We start from the raw sequence: 25,016 nt of genomic DNA, 5'->3' as shown, positions 1-25,016 counted from the left end.
AGGAGGGCTGTAAGAGGTTACTCAGCAAAGTAGAGATGTAGGAGGGATTGGGACATCTCAAATAAAAATGCTTCCAAGAAATAACAAGATTGGTCATTATCAAAAAGTAACACCTCCTCCATTCATCAGGATTTCCTCCAGAAAGGTGATAAGGCTGATAAGAAAATGTGACATTTTCTCTGGAGAACTCACCTTTTAAATTATTTTCTTGTGAAAAAAATAATTCTCCAAATGTCATATTTTGCAAAGCAGTCTAATTATACTCTGTCGTTGTATAAAGGGAAAAACAAAACATGCTTGGGTCCCCATCCCCAAACATGGAAGGATCTGCTCAGAGGTTCGGCATGGGGCACATTGGTCCAGCTCCCTCTCCATCTGGGTACCTTCCTGACTTGCCCACTCACGTGCAGAGGGAATAATCAGTGATGCCACCCATCAAACCTGCCTCTGGAGAGGTGTTGGCCACATTTCCAGGCATTTGACTGAGGAATGTGTCATGCACCTCCCCTCAGCAAGCAGACACTTCTCAAGGGAAGCCGTGGGTCAGCTGCACACACACTTCTAGCCTTGAGAAGGACAAAGCCAAGTCCACTTTCCTTTCGTCCCTTCAGTTTTCTTCTGGAGAGTCCTACAAAGGAACCAGTAGGCAAACACCACACAATGCACTTCCCAGAGCACCCATAGCACACACACTTCTGAACAGCTTACAGGTGGCCATGGTTCATCCCACACGTAACTCCCTAGGGCACTGCACCGGTGACCCAGGACTCCAAATGGTGACAATCACACAACCACTGCTGGAACAGATCCATCCGGTGATGGGTAATTTAAATTCCCCAAAGCAACTCATTTACTTAAATTCTACTAAACCACCATGTCCACCCAGAGCAAGCGAGCACCTTCAGACCAGGCATATTTGTTGCAACATAAAGGTGAGCTGTTGTGTAATGAATCAAAACCATTACTGACTTTTTGGTGAGTTATATTGAGCCGTGGCTGTCCTTAAGACAACCACAGAAATAGACTAACAGACAAAGATAAAGGCAAGGAAATTATGTGAAGAGGCAAGCTGTAGTGATTTTAATGAGTGAACAAGGGAAGGTGAACAATGCTTTAAGAAATTTTTTTTTTTTTTGGGGTATCTAAGGACACTAGAATCTCAGATCACATTATTAAAACCTACTGTGATTGAGACCTCAGTAATGATTGCAAGCAGAAGGATCTCTGGGCCAGTCTAAGATGATTAATTGCTTGTGATGCCTCCAGAAACTTAAGAGAGTCCATGCAGCACGAGAGGAAATTCAGATTCCCCGCAGTACCTTGAGCATATGCTTTGCATCCTGGCAGCACAACAGCAAAGAGAATTTGCTTTATTTGTGCAGCCCCCGGCGTGCTGGGAACGATGGCAGGCAAGGGGTTAAGTAGTGGCATTGTGGTTTCTGGAAGGGAAAGGCACGCCTCATTAACTGGCTGGAATTTGTGGAGGATATGAGCACCAGGGTGGACATGGGAACAGCAGCAAACACCATGTTACCGAGGTTTTCAGGGTACATTGAACACAGGTCAGCGAAAGAGGTCAGTGCTGATGGAGCAGATGATAGCAGGAGGTGAAAATGGCCCTGAGAAGTCAAGGGCAATGCAGAGGGAGCTGGGAGAGCATAGCGGGTATCCAACAGGAGCAACTCACCTCTCTGCAGCCTCCCCATACATGGCTGTGACTTCTTCTGAAACTGGCCCACCATTCCCACCAGAAAGGAGGATAAAGAACGTGCGGTTGGCTCTTGGAAAGCCTCACCCATTTCCACGCATTTAGCTTCTCCCAGGAGTACCACCCTCCATTTTCCAACCCATCATTTTCATATACAAAGCTAACACGGTGCAAGTTATTGATCTGTAATTTAATGACTCTCCGGTTCCCAATGCAAGTAGCCTGCAATTTGTAGAAGCTTGAATGTGTCTAGGTATGTAGTGGAGGCGTTTCACCTCCTGAGGGTCACCTGCATCCCCACTAGACAGCACAGTAACTGCAATCCTATCTATCTGTCCCTCTCTTTTAAATACTGTACCACACGGCTCCCCTTCAAGTAACTCAGAGTCCAGGATAGTTCTGTTATCCTCTGTTATAAAATTATAAAGGCAAACTGAGGCATAAAGACTAGATTCACGCACACAACGACCTCAGCGCCTTGTTATCCAAAAGGTCACTGATTGGGAAATGCATTCATGAAACGGAAATGTTGATTCCGACTGCTTTATCTGTCTTGGGGAATTCGGATAATGTTATTCTTGTAACAGTATTTCACTTTGATGTGGAAAATTAGATAACCATGAAAGTGAGGCCAGATCTGTGCATAGCCTCCTGCAAGAGCAATTCACATTAGCCTAGTAAAAAAAAGTATTTGTTCTCTGCTCTCTGGCTCCAGAAGCGTTCAAATGTTTTGTGTGGCATGATAAGTGAAACATAAAAGATTGAGAGGATCCTCTTTTCATACTCTTTTTTGGGGTGAGGAGTATGGATTTTACCCCGTTCTGCAGTGAATCCAGCTCTTCTGTACTCCGAGTATGTGTTTTTCCTCTGTTGGTTTATAGAGTTAAAGGCAAACCACCAGTTCCTGCCCCATGAATCTTGATTGTGTTTTTATTTTTGTTTTTTTCCTCCAAACTATGCTAGAGTTTTGGGTCAAATCCAGAAATAGTTACAGAATGACTTGAAGTCTTTTACTTAGGGTAGCTCAAAGGATTGTAGTTTTCTTTTTCTCGAGTCAAAGCTTTATTAGAAATGCACGGCCCTGAGACAAGAGGAGCTAGAAGGTACAGGGAAACATTGCACATGCTGGGAAGATGGTGAGTCTACTTTTGTTACATCGTGAGACATTGGGCAAGGCTGACCTGGGCTTGTCTGTTCAGCTCTGAGCAGCGGCGTGCACAACCTGCTGCTTTGCCTTGCAAGATTCAGCTGGAAGATTTACAGCAGCACTAGCAATGCTCAAGGACGATTGTTCATCAGTCTGTAACATGGACTCCGTTGTGATTTACATTGGAATCCCTTAGTTGCATATAACGTACACTCAGGCTTACTACACTTGCTTTTTCCTCTGGTCAAAAGAATTCAGTTGGGAAAATTGTATATGTAAATCCATTCACTTATAGCATTTATTTTAATCAGTCGTGCAATCTACCTCTCAGGACACAGCACTTTAAATCTAAAATTTGCTGTCCCCTAATCACCAGTGTTGAGGATTTTATCTTATTGTGGAAGACAACAAATGGCCAACAAAGATGATCCCCCGACCTCATCCCGTCATTTTGATTCTCTCAGCACAGCACACACAGCAAATTATACAGACCAGCTAAAGCACAGCACCTGGTGTCTCAGCCAGGGTTTGGGACTTTCCTTTCTGCTTTATTTCTAAATATCAGCTGTAAAATTACATCCCAAGTCAATATCGAATCTTTCCATTTGACCCTGAACAGGCCCAGAAACAGGAACCACTCTGTGGTTAAGCCACTTCTTGTTGGCCAAACTCATTGCTGACTTTACCAGCAAGACCTGTTGCAGTTATTCAACTTTGTTCTTACCTTCCAAGAGCCAAGAGACAGGAGAAAGCACTTGTGAGCACTTCAAATGCAGCTGGACTTGATGATCCCTGTGGGTCCCTTCCAGCTCAGGATATCCTACGATTCTAAGGCCCTTGGTCTCCAGGGCTGTCCCACCACACAACTGTTTGGCATAGCATATGAACCCTCGAAGCCCCGCTCTAATGTCCCCAGTTATCTTGTGGGCAGGTCCACCCATCCTCATCTCCCCCTGATGCTAGGGAAAAGCTCTGGGCATCCAGAGCCTTTGGTTGTTATTTGCGTTGCAAACTCTTAAGATACAAGCATGCCAAGCAACTGAGGAGCAAACCCTAAATCCATGTGGACTAAAGCAATCTTGTACTACAATACATTTCACTTTTTTTTTTCCATGTATATATTTTTTGGTTCATTTAATATTTACCAGACCAGGTATGATTTGGGTCTGGGGAACAAGCTCAAAGCATCATGAAACCACTGGTACCTTTTCCCTTGGTGCAGGTAGGCTTTGGGATGGCCATTGGGAACCAAGGCACGGCTCAGCTGCTCCTGCTTGTGTGTCCTGCAGAAGCAGACTTTGGGCTGAGGCCAAAGGAGAAAGCGCCTCCAGGTTCCTGCATGCAGAGGATGTCAGCCTCGATTGCCTGCAGAGGTGTGCTACTCTTCCAAAGCATTTCCCTCGAGCAACCAAAGTGCCAAAAGTGAGGATGCAAATTCAAATGCATTGAAGCAAACCAGAGTTTATTTAGCATTTATTACCCATTCTGCTGTTATATGTGGCTTCTTCTGTCTCCATTTTCCTCTGGTAAACATAGACCTTTTCCTTTTTTATTTTTTTAATAAAATATATAAAACATTGTGCATTGCTATCCATAGGAAAACCGTAGTTTAACAACAAAAAAAGAATAAGGCACATTCCTGTGCAGCATCTTCAAATATATATATATATATATTTAAAACAAAACAAACAAAAAGAAAACCCTTTTCAACCTCTTTGAGGTTGTTAATATCTCACCAATCACTGACACATCTCTTATATTACCATAATTTCATTGTCGGAGGTGGGTTGGGTTGTGTTTGACAGGGGCCAGCAGGGAGAAGAGACTCAAAAAATAATAGGATTTTATCCCTGAGGTGTCAGTAAAAAAAAAAAAAAATGCTCCCATTGAAAAAGGAAGATGAAAAGACAGCCATAAATAACTGAATACACTATGGCAAACATCCAAGCACCGAGATGATTTCACGATGGAAGAATCCCTCCCTCCCCCCCATCCCCCAGTTCTTAACAAGTCATATTTGCCGTTGGGTTTAAATTAAGTTAATCTCATGGCTTCTGAAGTCACAAGACAATCAGTCGGGATGTACCTCCCCCTCCCTTCCTAAATCATCTTTCCAGACTTGTAGTTTCGTTCACAATTCTCCCAAAGTCCTCAGGAAAGAGAAACCCCAAAATCCTAAATGAAAACCAAAACCTAGATGACTCCTCTCCCCAGCCAAGAGGGGAGCACTTGTACCGCGGCATGCCAAGCTCCATGCCCCACATGGGAGGACTCTAATTGCCGGCTTCCTGATGGCTACTAAGAAACGAAGTTGGCAACCACCTCTGCTGTAACCAGAAAGTGTCCGTGAAGAGGGGTGATAGCAATATGTCAGGGAAAAGGAGAGGGGGAAAGCTTTATTGCTGTCCATCCACACTGCTCCAGGTAGTACTCCTGGAAGGAAAAGGGGAGACATCCAGGTGATACTGCTCCCCTCCCTCTCCTCTACCAGGTGTGGAGGAGCAGTGCGGGATGGCTGGGCTCCCCACCACCTAGTAGTAACGGTTGAGGCTCCTGGTCCCTGGGATGTCTGGCTGGCCGTTCATCCAGATCTCCCGGATGATGCGCTCCCGCTCCTCCAGCCTCTGAGCTCGCTCCAGCTCCTCCGCCGACGTGAAGACGTTCATGTTCAAAGTCCTCTCGAACCTGCGGTGCCTACGGGCCGACAGGTCAGAAGTGGTGTCCGAATCGTCGTCGCTGTCACTGCTGTCACTGTCGCTCTCCCGCTCCCGAGGAGGTTTTTTGGCGGAGGAGCGTTTGCAGTCCGTTCGGCAGGACACCCTGAGCACCAAGGCCAGCAGCGTCAAGACGAGTCCAATGCACACTCCGGAGACAAAATACAGAGCAGCCCTCTCAGGGTTTTCTGGAAGGGGAAAGGAAACAATGCATGAGAACAACCCTTAAAAGAACAAGACGCACAATTTGTTCCTCTGTGCAAACACCAGCAACGGTCTCTGGAGGTAAGAAGTTTCTGTTGGGTCTTTTGCTTCCAAACGTCCTTTGCCACCTCTCCCCAGGGAAGCCAGGGAGGAGAATTTAAATGGTGGATTTGCTGCCAAGGCATTTGCCCGCATGCAGAATGTGGGTTAGCTGCAGTTGTGTCTTGGAGTTATCTGGAAGGGGAAGGAGCAGCCCACAGAATTAAATACTAATTCCAGTGGCTGTGGGAGTGGGGCTGAGACCAGGGAGCTGCACACCCAGCAGCAGCTAAGCGCAACTCTCTGTCACATCCATTATCTTCACACAAGGAATAAAGATGATTATAAAGCTTTATACGCTCTCTGTGCTGTAGCCCAGCAGAAATGGCAAGCCTTACAGCACGGAAAAATGTGTATTACTTATTCATAGGTTTCATTTGCTTATCTAAGGCAAGTGTGCTGGCTTTCCGCCCAGACCACCAAAAAGTATACCTGTGCTGCAGAAGCATAGCTGGAGTTAGTGCACTAACAGGATGAATCCTGCATGGCCGCATTTCAGAGGTGATATAACAAGACTCCAAAGGACCCACAGTGCCTTTTAAACTAGGTTATCTTGTTTACTTACTACAGGGTTTTTTTGGTTCATGGGACTACTTAGAAGTGTAATTATGATCAATGTTGTTACTGCAATTCCCCTGGGCTGAATCATCTCAGCACATTCCGGGTTTATAGATAGACTGAATGGGTGAAGATGAACCAAGCAGAAGTGTCAAGATCAGCTCTACTCTGCTGTGTCTGTTGGGAGTCTTGAGCTGAGGGATGGAGTCAGCTCCTCAGATTGAGTCCTACTGCTTTGAATTCAGTGACAGAGCTGTAGCAGTTCCCACAGCTGAGAGCCTGACACTGCATCCCTGGAAGATTTCAGTAACTAAAAGTCTCAGCTCTACCTTCACCTCCCCACACTGTGATTTTAGAAACTGCCTTCTCCAAGTTAATTCCTTTAAGGCAAAGTTTGCAGAAGATGAACTGGAAAAGATTTGGAGATACTCAGAACTCAACAGGACAAGCAACACGCTCCAACTTCAACGCTGACTACATTCTGAGTGGGGGCTTGGACCAGGTGACCTCTGGATGCCCCACCCAACCTAAATTATTCTCTGATTCTGTGGTCAGAACTAGACACTGACTTGTGCGTGGTTCAAGGCACTGCGTGGTTCAAGGCAATGCGTGGTTCAGTGTATGGAGATGCTCATGGAACAGTTTCAGGAACAAGATGACTTTGTGCTCTGCACTTCTCTTCTACCAAAAGCATCCAAAGATGACAAGTTAAGGAAGAGGAAGATGTCATGATAGCCTGAAAACTGGCTAATAAAACTTGAGACTTGCTAGAGGGGCTCGCATGGGTGGTGTGGAGAGAGAAAAAGAGACTGAATAGAGACTACAACAGAAGGAAAAGAGAACTGCAAAAGATGCATTCAATAATGCAGAAGAGGAACAAAATACAGTAATAGTTCGAGACACAAGGGAGACCAAAACCAGAGGTTTTAAGCTAAAATATTTTGACAAGAGTGAGCCAGTAAAAAGCTGAAAGTAAAAGAGAATATAGCAGAAAGGTACGAGAGGATGTGCTGGCAGCTCTTGTTACAGTCTGGCTGAGTAAAATCCTGGCTGCAACGAAGTTAACAGCAACCCTGAACTCAAGGGACAGAACTCAAATTAAATTAAAGCTTTAGCCCTGCTTGTGCTGTAGCAAAACCACTGCCCTCCTGCTACAGTGTGAACACCAAAGAAGTGGTCTTAATTTCAGACATTTGACAACCCCAGGAAAAGCGGAACCATCGCTGATACCGCTTTTACCTCCACCTGCAATGTAAGTCAGGACAGCAATTGTAAAGCTTCCCTTGCAAGTAGGTGTAAGGAGGGCTCCAAGGACACCCAGGCTGCAAAGAACAAATGAGCAGGAGTGCTCTGTTTGTCCTGGAAGACACTTGGTCCAGCCTGCCTCTGCTCTCTCTCTGGCTGACAGGATGCCAGGCACACTTTCCTGCGCACCACATTCCTGCACACACATGGGCTTGATTTGGTTGCATTAGTTCCGCTGCTCACTCTTAAAGCAACTCATAAAAAAACATAGATTTGAGCCTGAGACACAGACACATGTGGTTTCTCTTCTCCCATTTTCGTCCATGTCTTGCTTTTCCATTCTCCTCCACGCTCCTTTTTCCATGCTACTGTATCCAGCTCATGAGCAAACTGCACCTCAATTACTACTTAAGCAACCATTTTTCATCCCCTGCTTGTCCTTGTGTGTATAGCCCTTCATGCAGTACGAGGCTGTAATTGAATCTTTGGGCTCCACTGGCATTTATGAGCTCCTACAGCTACTCTGTCAACATCTGAGACACTGTCTGGACTTCCTCACTCAGCTGTAACCCTATGTTCAACTGCAGTCTTGGCATTTATCATGCGTACAATCCACTTGCACAGCAACATCTCTCTTTTCACAGCAGAAAGAGCAACTTAAGCTAAAAATCAGGGGCTCTGCTTTTTCTCTGTTGGAGTAGCCAAGTCAGCAATAGCCTAGATTTGGGGGGTTGACAGATGATTAGTGATCTTGAGAACCTCCCCCAGTACATGTTCTCCTTGCCAAGTCCGAAAAGGGGCAAACTTTTTCAGTAAATGTATTCTCAGCATCTTCCAAAAACTCAAGAGAGGCTCAGATTCATCATGCCAACACTGACACCTCAAAAACACTTACTGTATTTGAAAAACTCTTTAAAAGTGTATGGATATCAGTGGCAGGAGTTAACATAATTTTGGTATGCATTCAAGTGTGTGTATGTGCGTACCCTATTACAACCTTTAACACATGGATTTTGACCAGAGCAGCTTTTTCTTCCCCTGCTGTGGATGACAGCTCAGAGCTATGTTTTTCTCCTAAACTTTTAGCAGGACCCAGTTGCTGTCAATCTCTCTATTTGGCGTTACCTTCCCCCCTCCCTGGTATTTCTCTTTCTGGACTGAAAGCATTGATGAAAATGTCACTGATTCAAGCCTGAACTTAATCAATGCAGACAAAAGATATATGCTCTTTATAGCCCTTTATACAAAAGCCACCATTTTCTATGTGCTCAAACTGGCCAAAAATTAGAAACACATTTTATTTTGTTTTTCTAACCAAACCAGCAGCAATTATGGAGCCTGTTTCCTGAGGGCTAACAATCTGCTGGGAGCATCAGCCCAGACTGCCATTAATTCCCCAGGAAATGCCCTGGGCCAAGGTTGTTATTGCTATTATAATAAATTGTTTCAATAAATAAAAACCAATCTAGGCATTAACGCTGCTGGCTTCCTGTGATAGCTTCATACATTCAGAAACCTCAGTGGGGAGGAGAATTTCAGAGGGCCCCCGTAAAAGGTTCGCCATTAAGCATAGCCAGATGAACAGTAGGAGCAATATCTTCTAGGGAATTTACAGTTAGCCCCACAGGCCGCTGAAATCCCTTGGTAGAACAGAGGAAGCTCTCCAGGAGCCCCTTATTAATAAGGCTCAGGCCAAGCAGTCCAGAAGTTAGAATGATCTCCCCCGGGTTGTTTTTTGGAAGCCCCTCGTTAATAACTTGGCAGCATAGCTCTCTGCTTACGGAAGAAGAATAAAACAGGGATTTGTGGAGGTTTCCCTCTAACTACTTCAATCTGAATGCGGCAACAAAACTGGAGTAAGTCACCTGTCCAAGGGAAGTGCTCTGATACTATTGGGACATTTAATATTTATATAATCACAAGAGATGGTTCTGGTCTTGCTGATAGACTGTGACTGCAGAGGTAGTTCCAGATGTCACCAAGAGTGGTGAAATCTTCCCAAACACTCAGACAGGTTTTGGATCAGGTCCATGGCAAACAACAGGTCTGAGGTTTACACGCAGGGATTGCATATAATTAAAAACCTAACTCTGTAACAAAGATCAGCTTTCAAATTAAGGGCATCCTTGAGCCTTTTGCAGGACTGCACTCTCAGTAAGACTCATTTGTCTGGTCAGCTTGTAAATTCACTTGTCATAGACATCATTGACTCTTTCTCCCTCTTTCTGAGAAATTGTATTCAAGGTTCTTGAAGCTGGGACAAGATTAACACCTAACTGGCTCTGATACTCCTAACCATGGTGATAGCTGCAAACAAAATTGACAGTGAAAACCAACACTCCTGCAAAGAGCCTGTGCTTCCTGCTGTGCTGTGATTTTTCAACCCCCGTTTGTCAATAGGAATGTTCCCAACTTTCTTATGACAACTTCAGCCAAAAAGATGTTAGAAATGAGCACAGATTTCACTAACACTGGTACTTTTCCCCTCTATGTATTGCAAGACCCTGCATGTACCAATGGTGCAAATGACAGAGCCTGCAGCTCTTCATTGCAGCTTCCCAGGAAAACCTGTCATCTTGTGAAGAAAAAGTGAACACCTGTGAGCATATGATTTTGGTGTTCTCCCCAGGCCAAGAGACACCCTGCTGTCAGGAGGCGGAAGAAGAAATAGAGTGGATGGTCCTTACACTTGACCCATGCAATACCAAGTGCCCGTAACTTTATTTTTCTGGAATGGATCTGAGGGTATACAGCATCCGCTGTACCAACAACAACATTTTTCTGTATGTTTCACCTCTTCCTGTTTAGAGTTTACTCTTGCGGAGTCCTGTTTTGAGCCAACTCACCAGCACAAGCGAAACCTAAATACAGCAGTTTCAGTTTGCAAAGTGTACCTAAGGGACGTTTTTAGTATCATGAAACATAGCAGTTCTTGCATTAATGTCTCCCTATGGCACAGAAGCTGTGGTTAGGAGTGGTGGAAATTGTGTGAAGCAGAACCAAAGTCTTCCTGGCTGTCCAGCACCCTGCCTCTCCTGAGACACTTTTGTGGCTCCTCTATGAACAACAACAGTTGCTGTGGCTTAAGCTTACTTCAGGGCTCAAAACTCAGGCAAGCATGAAAATTTCCAAGTGTTCTGCTGCTCAGCGTCTGCAAGATGAAGGGGGGTGGCTTTGCAGTGCTTTGGTTTTATGCAGACAACTTTTGTGCCCTATGACACAGCCTGTCTTTGAAAACATAATCTTAAAAGTCCCCATTCTCACATATAGCAAAATTAACCATGCCAAGTCTATCTTCCCTGCTTAAATCAAAGGGCTAAATTACATGTAGCAAATAAAGATGGTTTAGGACATCTGCTGTTTCAATCCATAGGGCAGCCATCAATTATTTTTGTGATAAATAAACCGAACATCCATATCATTGAGATCAAAATTCACCTAACAGTCATGGTTAAGTGCACTGATAAACATGAGCAACAAGCTCCTCAACTCATCACTGAAAACCAAGGTTGTGAGGTCTCAGTTTTGCCTATTTATTCGCCATCCAGTGAATCCAAACACATCACAAGGAGACCACATTGTGAGAGGACAAGCAAGTTCCACAGCAACAAGACAGTTAAAGCTGTCATTATTTATTACTTGTGCTGGAGTAAGTTTTCGAGACTCCTGCCAAGAGTGACACCCTGGGAAGGGGATGAATCGAGGCCTTGTGCCCCATAAAATGAATGCAGAGTCAAAGAGTTCTGCTGTGGTAAACGGAAGCAAAGTCCTTGGGGCACAGTCAGCAGTCCTGAATCCTAGTACCAACTGCCCCCTGCCATAAATCCTACAACCTTCTACTACCCATTACTGTTCAGATGGGGAAAATAATGTTAACAGCATTTTATTTTATAGTAAAGTTGGGAATGAAGGCATTTTTCATGTCAAAAATGGCAGATGTAGGTAAAAAAGGGGGGAAGTGCGATACATAGAAGATTCATTTAATGTTTGCTTTTCCTAATTTTTCCTTAGAGAAGTCCATGCAATGAAAATATATCCCTTTCAGCCGTCTTTTGTGAAGAACATTACTACTTCCACTTAATCTACCTGCTCCTTCAAGGTGTCATGAAAAACCAGGGCCCAGTGCGACCATTCAATGAGTAGAAAGCCAGAAGTTTGCATTCGCTATTCATGGTCCTTTTAGAAGGACTCTCCACTAAATGTGCAGAAAAACTCTTCTTAAGCTACTCAATCATTCCAAAATGCAAAGCTCGAGTTAGTTGTTTCAAATCCAAATACTTGTCTGTAGCAGCATGGTGGTATCTCAGCAAGAGCATTGCACCAAAAATGCATTAGTATTTAGTGAATCAGCAAGGCTGAATGGCACGAAGACATGAATAACTGTTGCTCATGAATACAGGAGTTTTAGTTATATAGACCCCAGCCTAACTGTGAGCAGGTCGGTTGCAGTACACAGAATTATTAACAGTGTGTAGTGAAAGAGCAACAAGTTAGTATTACTAACAAGGTGCATACAAACATTTCATTCAAATGGAGAACAACCTGCAATCCCACAAGAAACTTCCTTCTGTGGAAAGCAGTAGTTTGCCCTAAAACGTGTTGAATTAGTGCATCTGATGTTACCCAGCCAGTGCTCCTCCTATTTTGGGGATGGCTTATCCAACTCTGTAGTCAACCCCTACTTTGACAAAGCACCTCACAAGACGGAAAACATTTGCGCTACATCTCCTGCCTTTGCTGGACTTTTTGCTATCAATGGTACTGACCCCAAGCAATGAACAGAGCACACAGTCTCTATTTCAAGAGCAACTTTTTAACGCCAATCTTTAAGGCAGACTGTTCCTCTGCTACTTGAAAGCTGCATGTGGGTGAATGATAAACTGTGATCCAAGGAAATCTTGCTCTAAACTATATTTAAATATACAATTAAGCAGACTCTCAAGCTACTTCATCTTCACACTTCTACTGAAGATAAGCCAAATTCTCTTAAGCAGGGTAATGATCTGAGTGCTGCTTATTTTCCAAATTACAGGACAACAGGCTTGCCTTCCTAATGTGCCAGGCTTTGATCTCCAGGAAAATGGAGCATTAGGAATAATACAGCATGTAAGATTACATTGTATTCAACTTCAGATGAGAGCAAATCCAGGGGAGAGCAGAGCACAATAAACCCTGTTGTACACTGTCAGCTACAGCTGCCCTCGTCAGGTCTTTCAAGGGAGAATTTGCTGAAAGATGAATGAAAAATACCAACAGTTCAAAGAGGCGGATTTAGCCCTAGGTGGCTGTGAAACATAGGCTCGTTTGAGGGCCCAGAGAGGTGGCGGCCACCAGACCTACCTGTGATGAAGGCGTACGCTGCTAGGATGTTGCTGAGCAGTGCCATCTCTGTGCTAACGCCCACGGGCTCCATGCTGCTGGTGAACACTGGCGGTTGTGTCTCATCCACAGGAAGCAGGAAGGGGGTGTTGTCCAGAGGGTAGAACGTGGCCGATCTCCCTTTCTTCTTCTCTGCTTTTGAAACAGAAAGGGAATGAGGAACCAGGCAAGTGCACCAGCGCTGTCCTGCCCTATCCTCACAAGGTCAGCAGCTGCATTCAGAAATCCATAGCTACTCAGCAGCAAGCCATCCAGATTTGCTCCTCGTTTGGGGGGCAACTAAACCTTTGCAGTTACCTTCAGTTGAGCCCATGCCCTGTCTGCATCCAGACAGCATCTTCTCTCCCCCGTCTCCTGCTCTTTCATGTCACCACTTAAACACACCCACCTACGTTACAGCAAATATATAATCAGGTTTCTTTCTCTTATGTAAATCAAAGGGGCCTTTATCAGCTAAGCTTGTTATAAGCCGGCACACTGGCTCGGAAAACACCGACAGAGTTGGCAACCCTCCGCCAGTGTCACGCTGCAGCGATCCATCCACACCTGGCAAACAGATGCACTTTCTCTCCTGCCTTTTCAGGGAAGGGCGGATCTGAGTTTATGACTTCCTTCAGAAGCCTGCTCGCATTGTGTTTCACCCAGACATTATTTCCCCTTCCGAGAGGTGAGTGAACATGGGTTAATGATTTGATTTTATTTGTTGAAGACCGGAGCTAAGAATACAGCTAATTCCAGGAGGCTCAAAGCGACCCTTTCAGACCTTATCAGCTCACTGCTGAGTACTCCCTGCACCTTGATCTGCTGGCAGACACCCCCACTAGTTATAAAACACCAATTGTTTTAAACACACAAAAAAAGTCAGTGCACAGGACCCAGCTCCACCATCCACGTGGCTGTTTAACGGTAGCTGTCACAGATTTCCAGGCTCCTTTCCCCGTGTGTCTGGTTCCAAGCGGCACAAGGTAAAAATCACAGACTTGCACCTGGCTCCCATTTACCTGCAGGTATTAAATTCAGGAAACTGAAGGGTCCATCTCCTACAATACCACCAGTGCCATACAACCAAAGGCTCTCTGACCGCAGCCACAACATGAGACGGTCTGTGCTCACCTGATCTGTCTCCGTTCCCTGAAAACCTGCCAAAATAAGACACCACCTTCAACCTCCCGCTGCGTGCGCTGGGAAGCGGCACAGCCCAGGGAAGCAGTGACAGAAATTGAGGGCTGTCAAAGAGAACAGGTAATACTGGATGGAGAGGCACTGAGCGCACGAACATGCGTGCAGCAGTGTCAAGTCTTAATCTGCCTCACAGAAGCAGCGGGGATGGATGTCCAGGTGTTGCTGTAAGGGATCAGCCCCGAGGAATGTGGTCACGGTTGTATCTCTGCCACTGAAAAGCTGCATGGCCTTGGGAAAGCCACACTTTACAAGCTACCAAGGTGTTAATGACTGGCCCCCGAGCAAAGTTTTCAAATGTGGGTGCCTGGGCGGCAGATGCAGAAGGGAAAAATATCCAAAGAGCCTCTTCCTGTGGGAGAACAGTGATTGCTGCAGACCAGTTATGCAATGGAGGCACTGGGGCACAGAGGGGCAAAGGCACAGCCAGCAGGAAATTAACAGGAGAGCTTTGGAAAATACTTTAATTCAGATGTAAGCACCAGAAATATTAACATAATCTCTAATCTTTCTTTTTATTCTCCTTGCCCAGTCAATCCACGTCTATACAACTGGTCGAGTTTTTCTCAACTACTGTTCCTGCAAAGAAATCCACTGAAAGAAGGGTAAATTTTTCACGTCCACAAACTAAACCACTACCCTCCTGAAGATGTCCTGCATACTTCAAAGCATATCACATAGCACTATGTATCTAGACTGAGGCAACTGAACCCTGCTGTTAGTTGACAGATCTTAAGAGTGATTCAGCTCTCGCCATGGCTGATACTTAAAGCTTGGTGTATTTGCTCATAAATAGATATCTAAGAAACCTCAGGGTCAGCAGGACATCCACACAGAGCTGCCAGATATGAGAAGGGATGTAGGGAAAACTCTCACCCTTTTAGAGCAGCATCCAGAAGCCAGGTGAACATCCCAGGTCATCTCAAATGACACATATATGTGGAAGCAATTGAATCCTGCCCAGGATGTCTACATACTGAGGTCTAGCTCTGAACTACTTAATCTAAAATCCCTTTACAATCAATGAAAAGGAAGAGAATCATCAGATGATCTAACCACACATCTCATCCTAAAGAGGACCACTGGTGGCCCTGTAGGTGGCTCCAAGTTCCTACTAGGTCTTTGAGAGGTTTCTATGACACTGCATTGAAGTCCAGCTAACGTAGATTAGCTGGTAGGATATGAACCTGGGACCTCTGCATCATGCTCTCTCACTTGCCCAGCTCTGAGTTACTGACAATCTACCTTCCCCTCACTGTCAATGCATTCATGGGATCTCACTGGGACTAAGGTTTAAATTATACTAGCTGTAGGGGCTCTGTATTCATGTACTAGATCAGCCAGGAAAGGCTCAGATGACACCACTTCTGCCTGGGTTTGGACATCCCGTGGAAACCAAGCTGTGCAAAAATGGTGTCTTTTAGGAGAGAGTAATGCATAACTCCTCTTATGTGAAATGTAAGAATCTTTTTTTTTTTTTTCTTCTGACACATCCAAAGAACAGATGCAATCAAACAAGTTTTTAAATTAATACTCATCTGCATACGCTATACTCTGGCAAAGAACACCACAAAACCACAGAACTGGTTTTGTCATCTGCAGGACTGTACAAGCACAGACAGGGAAGACAGAAAATGACTGGGGTTATGCAGGAGGGAAAAAAAAAAAAAACCAACAAACAAACATAATTTCATAAGGGTCATGTGTTGCTATGCTACGCAGCTCCCTGTGTCATTTAATCCAGGATCGTACTAAAAGGAACCTCTTTTTCTTTGCTAGCTTTGTAGACTTTGTCCTCACCTAATCCCTCACTGGTTTTCTCTTCACCACGTTCACCCTTTCTCAGCTGTTCCCACTCACTCAAGCAGTTTCCCTGTGACTTTACACCAAAGTTGAACAAAATTATTACAGCTAGTGGTAAATTTGGCCAGTGACACAGTTTAAGCATAGCAGAGGTTACTCATGATATCAGGTAGACTTTAGAAAATAGTTTTAATAAAAGAAATAAAACGGGAAAGGAGATTGCAGAAATGTCCAAATATTTCTTTTTGCTATTTTTGAAACAATCTTCCAGCTTTTAATTTCAAAACGACATCTTTGTTTGAAAAGTTGTGTGTATTTTCAAAATGAATGAATAAACAATAAGAAGGCTAAATAAAAATGTGTCATTTGTAGAAGTGAAATGTTTAGATGAATGAAAATGAGTTCAGCATTTTTTTTTCTTGTTTAAAAGAATCACCAGGATCACAAAATTTATTTCAGGCTGACCTAAAATTCTTCTCCTTGACAATTTTTCATTAGATCCTCCAAACTGACAAATCCATTATTGCTGACTTTTAGTTACCTGCAGATTGATTATCCAGGCTGTGGGTTAACTTTACCAAGAGACAGACAAAGACAAGGTAGCTCTGTCCATACACTCCCTAAAGCTGAGTCTCTGGGAGCATAGGGTGGGAATTTCAGAAGTAATGTCATCACCGTCTCCAGCATGTTGGGAAATATAATGCAAAAACACTGCCTAACCCAGTAAATGCTCACCTGTGCTTTTCCTTTATTCATACACCATCCCTTCCTCCTACTCACCTGTCCCTAGATAGCAAAGATTTGACTTCATTCATATCTCTTCACTTTGCATTTTATGAAAATAGCATCATATTTCAAAGCTCAGCTGAATGCTTCTCTGTCCCCTCTGAGGCAGATCTCCTGCTATGTTCGCCCTGGTTTTGATTTGCCACTGTGTTAGACGGGTCTGCAAAGTATTTCTGTGATGAGTTTTGACATGCATGGCTGTTGCTGTTACTTCAAGAAACCCAGTGTGAGTTTCACAGTTCACTTTAGTCAGTAGGTGGTCATGCCTCGAAACCTCTCTTTCTGACTTTGACGTGGATTTGGGTACAATATAGAAACCTGGGTAAGGTACATAGCCTCTGTAAGGGCAGATGGAAGGGAACAGTTACCACACCACAGTTAGGTTTGAGTCAGCATTGCAATAGTCATAGCTACCTGGGAGAGCACGTCCTATATTGGAAGGAGAGACATCAGAAAGGAACACGCCGTCCTCTATAACATTGGGATCAAACACCCTTGGCCGCAGTGGAAAATGTGGCTTCTGAAATCCTTGGTAATTGGTCGGTCCTGGCTGGGTTTCATGCAGAAGCTTCCTGGGAACTGAAAGAGAGGAGTAAGAAAAGCACAGTTGTTAGAGTGAGTTATTTCAGCTGGTCAGGATGAGAATTATCACATTATGCTATGGGCTCATCTGATACTTAATTATACCATGTGCAGACCAAACAGACACTCATTTACCATGAGTACCATTACTTGATGAATGCTCTCCAAATGCCAGCACAGAGACGTTCAATGAGAAAATGCTAGAAACTATAAAGTGAATAAGATATTGTTTACTTGTAATTAAGGGTTGAGACTAGACGAAGGGTCAGATTCAAACAGCTTATTTAGACACCCATCTAAGGCACTGAAATGGCTGGTAAGCTCGTCTTTGGTCTCAGCCCTGAGGTCTGGAGTCCTCCAGCTGGACAGCCCTGTTCCTACCATGGTGTAGGGTTGGGCAGGGAGCCCGTAGCAAAGGGGAGGGACTGTTGGGTATGCCTGAATCCCTGCTTCTCCCCAGCTGTCATGTTGCTGGCCCAGAACTGCACAGCAGATATTTCTGTCCACTTTGGATTCCCAAAACCAACCTTTGGAGGATGCTGTCCACAAAAATGCATAAAGCCTAAAACATCCACCACAGAATAAGAAACCCTGCCTATAAGAAATCCTCCCTACTCTGTGGGGTTGAAAATACTCTTCATTGGGCTTTAGGCTTCAGCTAAGCTGGGAAAGACCCCTTCTCTATTCCCGCTATCCTGAGAAAGAGGGTGAAGGCTCAGATAATTCCTTTGGCTCCATGTTTCATCCAATACACAGGCAAGGTAGGTTAATATGTCTACAAGAGTTGGGTCTGAGCATCTTTGGCCTCTTCTTTGGACCAAACCGTGCCTTAGTAAGAAGACTATTTTCCCCTCCTTGATGTTGCAAGGCCAGCTCTTCAGCTGTACCTCCAAGCAAAGCAATCAAAGCCGGTGTGACTACATCAGTGTACACCCACTGAAAGTGAATCCACACAGTAAATTCACTGATCAAGCCATGTGGAGACACTGAAGTCACTTGTGGAGCTGAACCAGTTCTCTGCCTCAGCCGCGGCCAATGCCTGAGGCTATTTCTGAGCAAAGTGCCTTTCCATATAAAGAGGAAAAAACACATAGACAGGTCGTTCAGCTCAGAAGTCAGAGGAGTAGAGCAATGACAGACAAAATAAATAAATAAAAATTTCCAGAGGAGAAATATATGTTCCACTTCTGTAACTGTACTCTAATACGTACATCAAAGCAACACTTTGTCCTTCAGAGAGCCATGACTTTACTGTGTTAAAGACCCAGACTGCTGAGAATGAGGTACAAGTTCATTAGACCCACAGAAACCCCAAGGGAGGGCTGCTGGGATGCTCAGCTCTCCTTCCTCCAAGTCTAACGGCCACTGCCTTTCATGTCCCAAGCTGGCTGCCACCTCCTGGTGCCTCAGTTTCCCCACTGCTCTGTTGCAGATCGTTCTCTCATCTCCACTCTTCACAGGGGTGTGATGTAGCGTAATTAAAGAAGTAAAGCACTTTGAGATCCTTGGCACAGGCTCAAAAGAGGACTTGGAAAGCGTGCAGCCCTGGAACAGAAAGGAAATTCCTGCCTGCCCCCTGCAGCTAATCAGCTGCCAAGCTGAAGCATGAGATTTAATCATGCCCACTAAATTTGCCTGCATAACTACAAATATTACTGGTGGGGGAAGCAATCCAACCGCCTTGTTTACATTGTGTTTGACTTACTGTCTTTGCTGAGGCAAAGAGAATAGTAACTATATTTACTGACTGACCTGTATTAGGCTGCCAAGATATCAGCATTGAAGTTCTCACATTATTAGTAGAGTCATGCTAGGTCAGGAAACAGACATAAAAAACCTACAGCTCCTGAATAGCAAAAAGCTGGCACAGCAGTTTCTAGTGAAACCAGAATTGGCAACTGTCTTCTGATGGGAAGGCAGCAAATGAAACATATCCCCTGCTAAGAACTAAACAGAAGTGAAGGGGATACCTGTGCCAGAGAAATATCAGAACGTCTGGGGAGGAGGTGGGCAGAACAGAGACCATCCACACAGCCAGGAAGAATCACAATTCCGGGTGACTAATTTGAGACACCAAAAGGAAACCTGATGTTCAGAAGGCTCAGCATCCTCCAGAAATAAAAACGCCTTTTGCTGCACCTCAGGCTGAGGACCTGAAAGGCATCTAAAGGACACAAGTCAATGTGCCCTTAAAGAGTCTTCATCCAAATTGCATCCCAGGTAACATGTTGATATATGTCTGATGAAGAAAATGAAGCAAGAGGAACACAGAGACACATTTTTAGTATATTTTGAGCTAGTCTTTCACATTTCAGACTGCCTTTTAATCATAAACATCCCCTTTCACCTCCCAGTATTCATGTCCGTCTCCGGGGCAGAACACAGGCTGGGTGAAGCTGCGTCTTTCTTTGAACAGGTGGCACCACCAGCTACTTCGAGCCAAATGGGAAAAAAATAAATAAATCTTTTCCTAAGCACACTTAGGAAATTGAACTACATCTTTTCTTTTGGCAGCTGTGCCACCTCCACTATAAATGCTACCTACAGGACCGCAAGAAGAGACAGAGTAAAACAAAGCATCATAAATCACAGAGCAATCAGTCAACAGCATCCTAAGAAAGGGTGGAGACGGAGAAGTAGTTGGAGGGATTCACTCACAAAGTGTCACAGCACCTTAATGGGCTATGGTTGTGCTTTTATCCTTTGGGGATGACTGAGAATATAAAGAATAATACCAAGTGAGCATTTGGTGCCTAAAAATGCAGGTGTATGTATGAGAGAAATGTATGTAGAGAAATTCCCAAAAGCAGGCAGATATTTAACATCTGTGATTAGCATGTGCTTTGGTACTTTTAAAAATCCTAGGCAGTTCTTGTCTTCATCTCAGCAACTAAACCCTTTTAAAGACCTGGAAGCAACTTAGTGCAAAACAGGATGTCTACAGCAGATGAACTTAGGACTTTTTCATTTGAAGGTACCATTTTTCTCTCTGGACTCCATAAACATCTCGAGGACATTTTGCCAGGACAAGACTATCTTGGCAAAGAGTAAATAGAGTGACGGCACACAGCAAGTCTGTTCTTTTTCTAGTTTATATGACACTAAACCCATGCGCAGCTTAGATAGCTTGATTTAGAAAGTAAAATGGAAAGGCTTTTTCAAGTGCAAAACACCTCACAATTTCCAGTTAGCTTCTGTGTGGCAGCCAACTCCACAAGAAAGATTAAACATCTGGTTCCTTTGAAATACCCTCCTTAAATTCTCCAGAGAGGAGTACATCTGACATTAAGCATGGCATGAACTGAAGCAAGGTGTCAAGAAAAGTTATTTGTAATTGAACCCACCAGAAAAAAAGTACCTGGGATTTTAGTCTTATCTCAGCATTCAGCACAAAAATCCGGGCAGGGAAGGGCTGGCACTCAGCCTGCTCCATTCAATCAAGCAGAGAAGTTAACACAACTCAGTCAGCAGAACAAGTGAAATATGAGGACAAGTGGGAATGAAACAGGGCCCTCAATCAAAATGCTAACAAATCCAATAGTCATGAGCCTTGCACCTTGAAATATGGATGAGAAATGAGTTGGGATGAGTTGGAAGAGAGGAGATGCTTGGGGGACTTCTGAGGACCTTCAGTCTTTCAAGGGGCAGCAATCAACATTGAGATGTGGGCATTTATCCAAATGATGAAATTCTCAGATAACATGGGCCAGGCAGCTGAGCAGGGCTTAAAATCTTTATATCATCCCTCTGTGTCTGTTTTAAAAGCAGTTCCAGCTCCTTGCTCCCACTGCTCCTACTGGAAGACTGCTCATCTGTCTGAATCAACATCGTGCTGGCAATAATTTATTCCAGTTCCCAAACCAAGACCTGCATTACCCGTTTACAATGAATTAGTGGTACTAATCCCACAACGCATCCTCACCACCACTGCCTGCCACCTTCCCCCTGAAATGGAAAACGAAAATCAAATGAAAATCAAAGCCAAAGCGTGCTCTGGCTGGTACAGCAGACCCATCGGACTTGAGTACAAGCAACTGGCAGGGCAGCGTGAAGAGGCACGTGCTGCTGCTGCTGACAGCATCCTTATTTGTACGTGGGGGAGCCTACTTCTGCTGGGATTTTCACACAAGCACTCTCTTGTGTGGCCAGGAAACAGAGTTGCTATGCCTACAAGCAGCAAAATTATGAATTACAGTGCTAAGAGATGGAAAATGCCAGCCAACACCTCGCCTTTTTGTTAATCAAGATGGTTTGCTGGATTTTGTCTACTATGTTGATCTGTCTAGTTTTAAACACTCCAGTTCTGGGGGTTCGGCTCCTTGCCACATGGGATTATTCTGAAGAGGAATATGGCTCTTTCTCAGGAACTCTACTCCAATACACTGCTGAGTGTTTCAATTGAAGCGCATATATTATTCCCCTAAACAAAACATTTGGCTGTTACAGCCCCCAAATTTTACAGATGGGGAACTGGCTTAGGGACAGTTTTGAAAGTGTTTAAATATCAAAATAATTTGTCCAATCTCACAGAGGGAATCTGTGCCAAAGAAAGGAAACTAATTCAGACTCCCTGTAGTCCAGCCTCACATTCAAACTCTGCTAATTTCATCATTTGGTGTTTCCTGATGCTTGATCTGGTCCTAAACATGTTTAAAGACTTTCACTCCCTGACCTCCACTATATACACAGATCAGTCACTTGGAGGGGAGATCAGTGAAAGCTCACTCTTAAAAACATACAGACGGGGGCTTTGTCATTCTCCAGTCCTCCACTATATACTCACTTGTGCATTTCCAGTCCATGAGCTCAGAAAAATTAAAGCAGATCTGCAGGACCTTCAGCAAATCCTGCTGTGAATGACTGAGGCAGTGTGCAGTTTGAACAAAACATGATTCTCTCACCAATGAAAATTACAAGCAAACCTTTTATCCGGGCAGGTTGGGGCCAGGAACTGTTGACGCTCAACATATTTATAAAAAATAAAATAAAAATAGTGTGAGTAAACACCCAGTACAAACTATTGCAGGTTTTTAGAGCTGGCAGCTCCAAGGGATTGTTGTTTGAGACTTGAAAGTAAACAGCATCTGTCCAGAAATGGGATCATTCATGTTTCTGAACTACTAAAAGAAAGCAATTCCTTAGCACATATGTAAGGTACATGCCTCTCTAAAATTGCAGAACTGGAAGTGCTTTATGTACTATAAAACCTAAATTCACTAAGCAATCAGTCAACAATTTATATTAAAATAATGGATTTTGACTGCACAACAATATAATCACAGAGGAAAAAGGCAAAGTCACATATGTGAAAACACTCTGAACCTGGTGACAACAGTAACACCACCATAAAGAGTGGAACATGGGAGTTGAAGATGCTAATTTGATCAAGAAAAGTAAATTAAGGCACAGCCTAACCTTCTGGCTCCTTCCCAAGGGTCTCAGGCATGGCCAAGACGCAGGTTGAAATTTCTTCCAGCTGTCTGTGGCCCCTCATAGCCCTTTCGCATGACTTTCAGTTAGCATCATGTGGCAAGAATTTTCATTTTGTCATAGTCTCCTCTGTCACATCAGACATTCAAAGCCTACCTTGAAATCCTGCCCTGTGACTAGACATTCCCCCTTCATCTGGCAGGGGAGCTGTTGCTTTTTGTCAGGTATAGCTATAATACTAGATAGGAGACCATCAGACCCCGCAGTTCTCAAATGTCTCCATGAGTGGCTACATGGCCTGGGCACTCCCATAAAACAGGTTGAGTGCACTGGACATCAGCTCTATGCCTTGGCTGCAAAGCCATATTATACCTTTGGGCAGCCTATATCACATTTAAAGTATGGTACAGTTTACATAAAAAGTGTAAAGTGACCCAGGAGGATGCGAAGGGACTTTGTGCAACAAAACATAAGCCTATAAGTTGGAATTTGATCAACACATTGCCATGTAAAATCATCAGTCCCCAAAAAAAAAAAAAAAAAAAGAGCAGATATTTAACAAACATAAGTACTCAAGACCTTTCCCTCTCCTTTATTCATTTTGAAAAGGGAGATAAAAGGGAGATTTTTCAGCCAGCACTGGTATGGTCTGTAATCCTGAAACTGAAGGCAACATCCCAGAGAAAGAGGGAGTTACTCAGCCTACTGCAGGCATGCTCTCTGTGCATGGTGGTTCCAAACCACCGATAACAAGGAAATGACTCATGCCAATTACAGTAAGTCCACTTCCAAGAACCACGTGGAAATCAAGTGAGACTGTCTGGGAAAATAGCCCTGCCGTAACCAACCCACATACACCTCTCCGAGCCCAAAGCCTGCACCAGGGCCCTCCTCCCCTGCCCCTCCCTACAGACACTGCCCAAAGCAGAAATCCATCTTTTTTTCCAGTGAATTTTGGGCTGGTGGGAAACGGTACAAGCTGGGATGCCTGGCACAGCTCCTATAAACTTTTGGAGATCTCTGCCAAGACCACTCCTGAGGAAGCCCAGACACTTTGCTCTTTGCTGCATCTTCTGACAGCAGCTCACTACAGAAAGGTTGTGCAATAAGGGTATAAATATAAGGCAGACAACCTCTTATCTTTTTTGTTTTCCACGGAAAAGATGTTCATCCTTTTCTCACGCAGCTGCAATCAGAGAAGTGACTTCAGAAGTGGAAGCATTTCTGGTCCAGAAACAAAGCCCACACAACAAAAAATCTCTCAGTCTCATTGTTTCTCCCGGCGGATTCTCCTGCAGTCCACTGGGACTCTGATGTGTCTGTGATGTACGTGAGAGGTTTTAGGAGATGAAGGTACCACAGGGCACATCTGACTGAGGCTATTCATGGGGTAGAGACATGCACAGGCACTGCTCCCTCCCGGTTTCTCCCTTCTCTTGCACATGACTTGCAGGACACCTCCCCCCTTGTTTTCTCCTATTTCCAGAAATGCAATAACCTTATCAAAAGAACTAGTTCACCTCATTTGGGCATTCAACATATGTGTGCCCTAAAGAAGTCCTCCTTAAAGAAGCTACATTCCTAAGTTCCCTGTATAGTCACAACAGTGAAAGGTGGGTGCCTTGAAACCCTCCAGGGGAGATTCTGTCTACTTAAATTTAGGAGCCTAATTAGGGGTAGTTAATGAATCATAATGTTACCTGTGGATTTATTCTCCTGGGTGTATCTGAGTTAAAATCTTACAAACTGCTTCACATCTTTTACTCAGATATTTTTCTTCTATCTTGAACTTTTCAGATCAGGATTTGAAGCTACAAACACCTTAATTTCTAGCCAATGATGCATGTGCTTGATCTATCCACAGGCACTTTTCCTTCTGCTTTCATAGTCATGAAAGTTAGTTGTTCTTCTTTCATCATCTTAAATGTAATAACAGAATACGAAGCATCTATTGCCAGGAACTCATAAATCTCTTGCTTGATGTGGCTTTTTGTCTCCAAAGGGCACAGTGGAAAGCATCGCATGCACCAGTCTGCTCCCTACATGTTCTATTTGGAGAGAAAAATGGATCAAAAGGAAGAAAGCCTTGTAAGAGATATCTGCAGATACGAAGAGCTACTTTCATCTGGTAGATTTCTGCTTGCTGCTGAAGTCAGTAGAGTTCTGCATTTTCACTAGATAA

The 25,016-nt window shown here is 44.1% G+C and overlaps 1 protein-coding gene across 9 annotated transcripts in view; it reads right to left on the bottom strand.

The window, feature by feature from the left end:
* Window positions 1-4,296: 4,296 nt before the first annotated feature.
* EVA1A (eva-1 homolog A, regulator of programmed cell death) overlaps window positions 4,297-25,016 on the bottom strand; it is a 201,607-nt gene continuing 180,887 nt past the window's right edge. For 7 of the 9 annotated variants that reach the window (XM_013194549.3, XM_048065714.2, XM_066995032.1 and 4 more), the window contains 4 exons: window positions 17,237-17,401; window positions 14,056-14,193; window positions 13,016-13,186; window positions 4,297-5,757 (listed from right to left, as the gene is read on the bottom strand). In XM_013194549.3, the coding sequence (XP_013050003.1) occupies window positions 5,387-5,757; window positions 13,016-13,186; window positions 14,056-14,193; window positions 17,237-17,401 (845 nt within the window). In that variant the 3' untranslated portion in view covers window positions 4,297-5,386. Of the gene's footprint in view, window positions 5,758-13,015; window positions 13,190-14,055; window positions 14,194-17,236; window positions 17,402-25,016 lie in introns of all 9 variants that reach the window. The other 2 variants (XM_013194551.3, XM_013194550.3) reach the window with 2 other exon arrangements.

Source organism: Anser cygnoides, chromosome 3 (assembly GCF_040182565.1).
Source record: "Anser cygnoides isolate HZ-2024a breed goose chromosome 3, Taihu_goose_T2T_genome, whole genome shotgun sequence".
NCBI classification, from domain to species: domain Eukaryota; kingdom Metazoa; phylum Chordata; class Aves; order Anseriformes; family Anatidae; genus Anser; species Anser cygnoides.
This window is presented reverse-complemented; position numbering and strand designations above follow the sequence as displayed.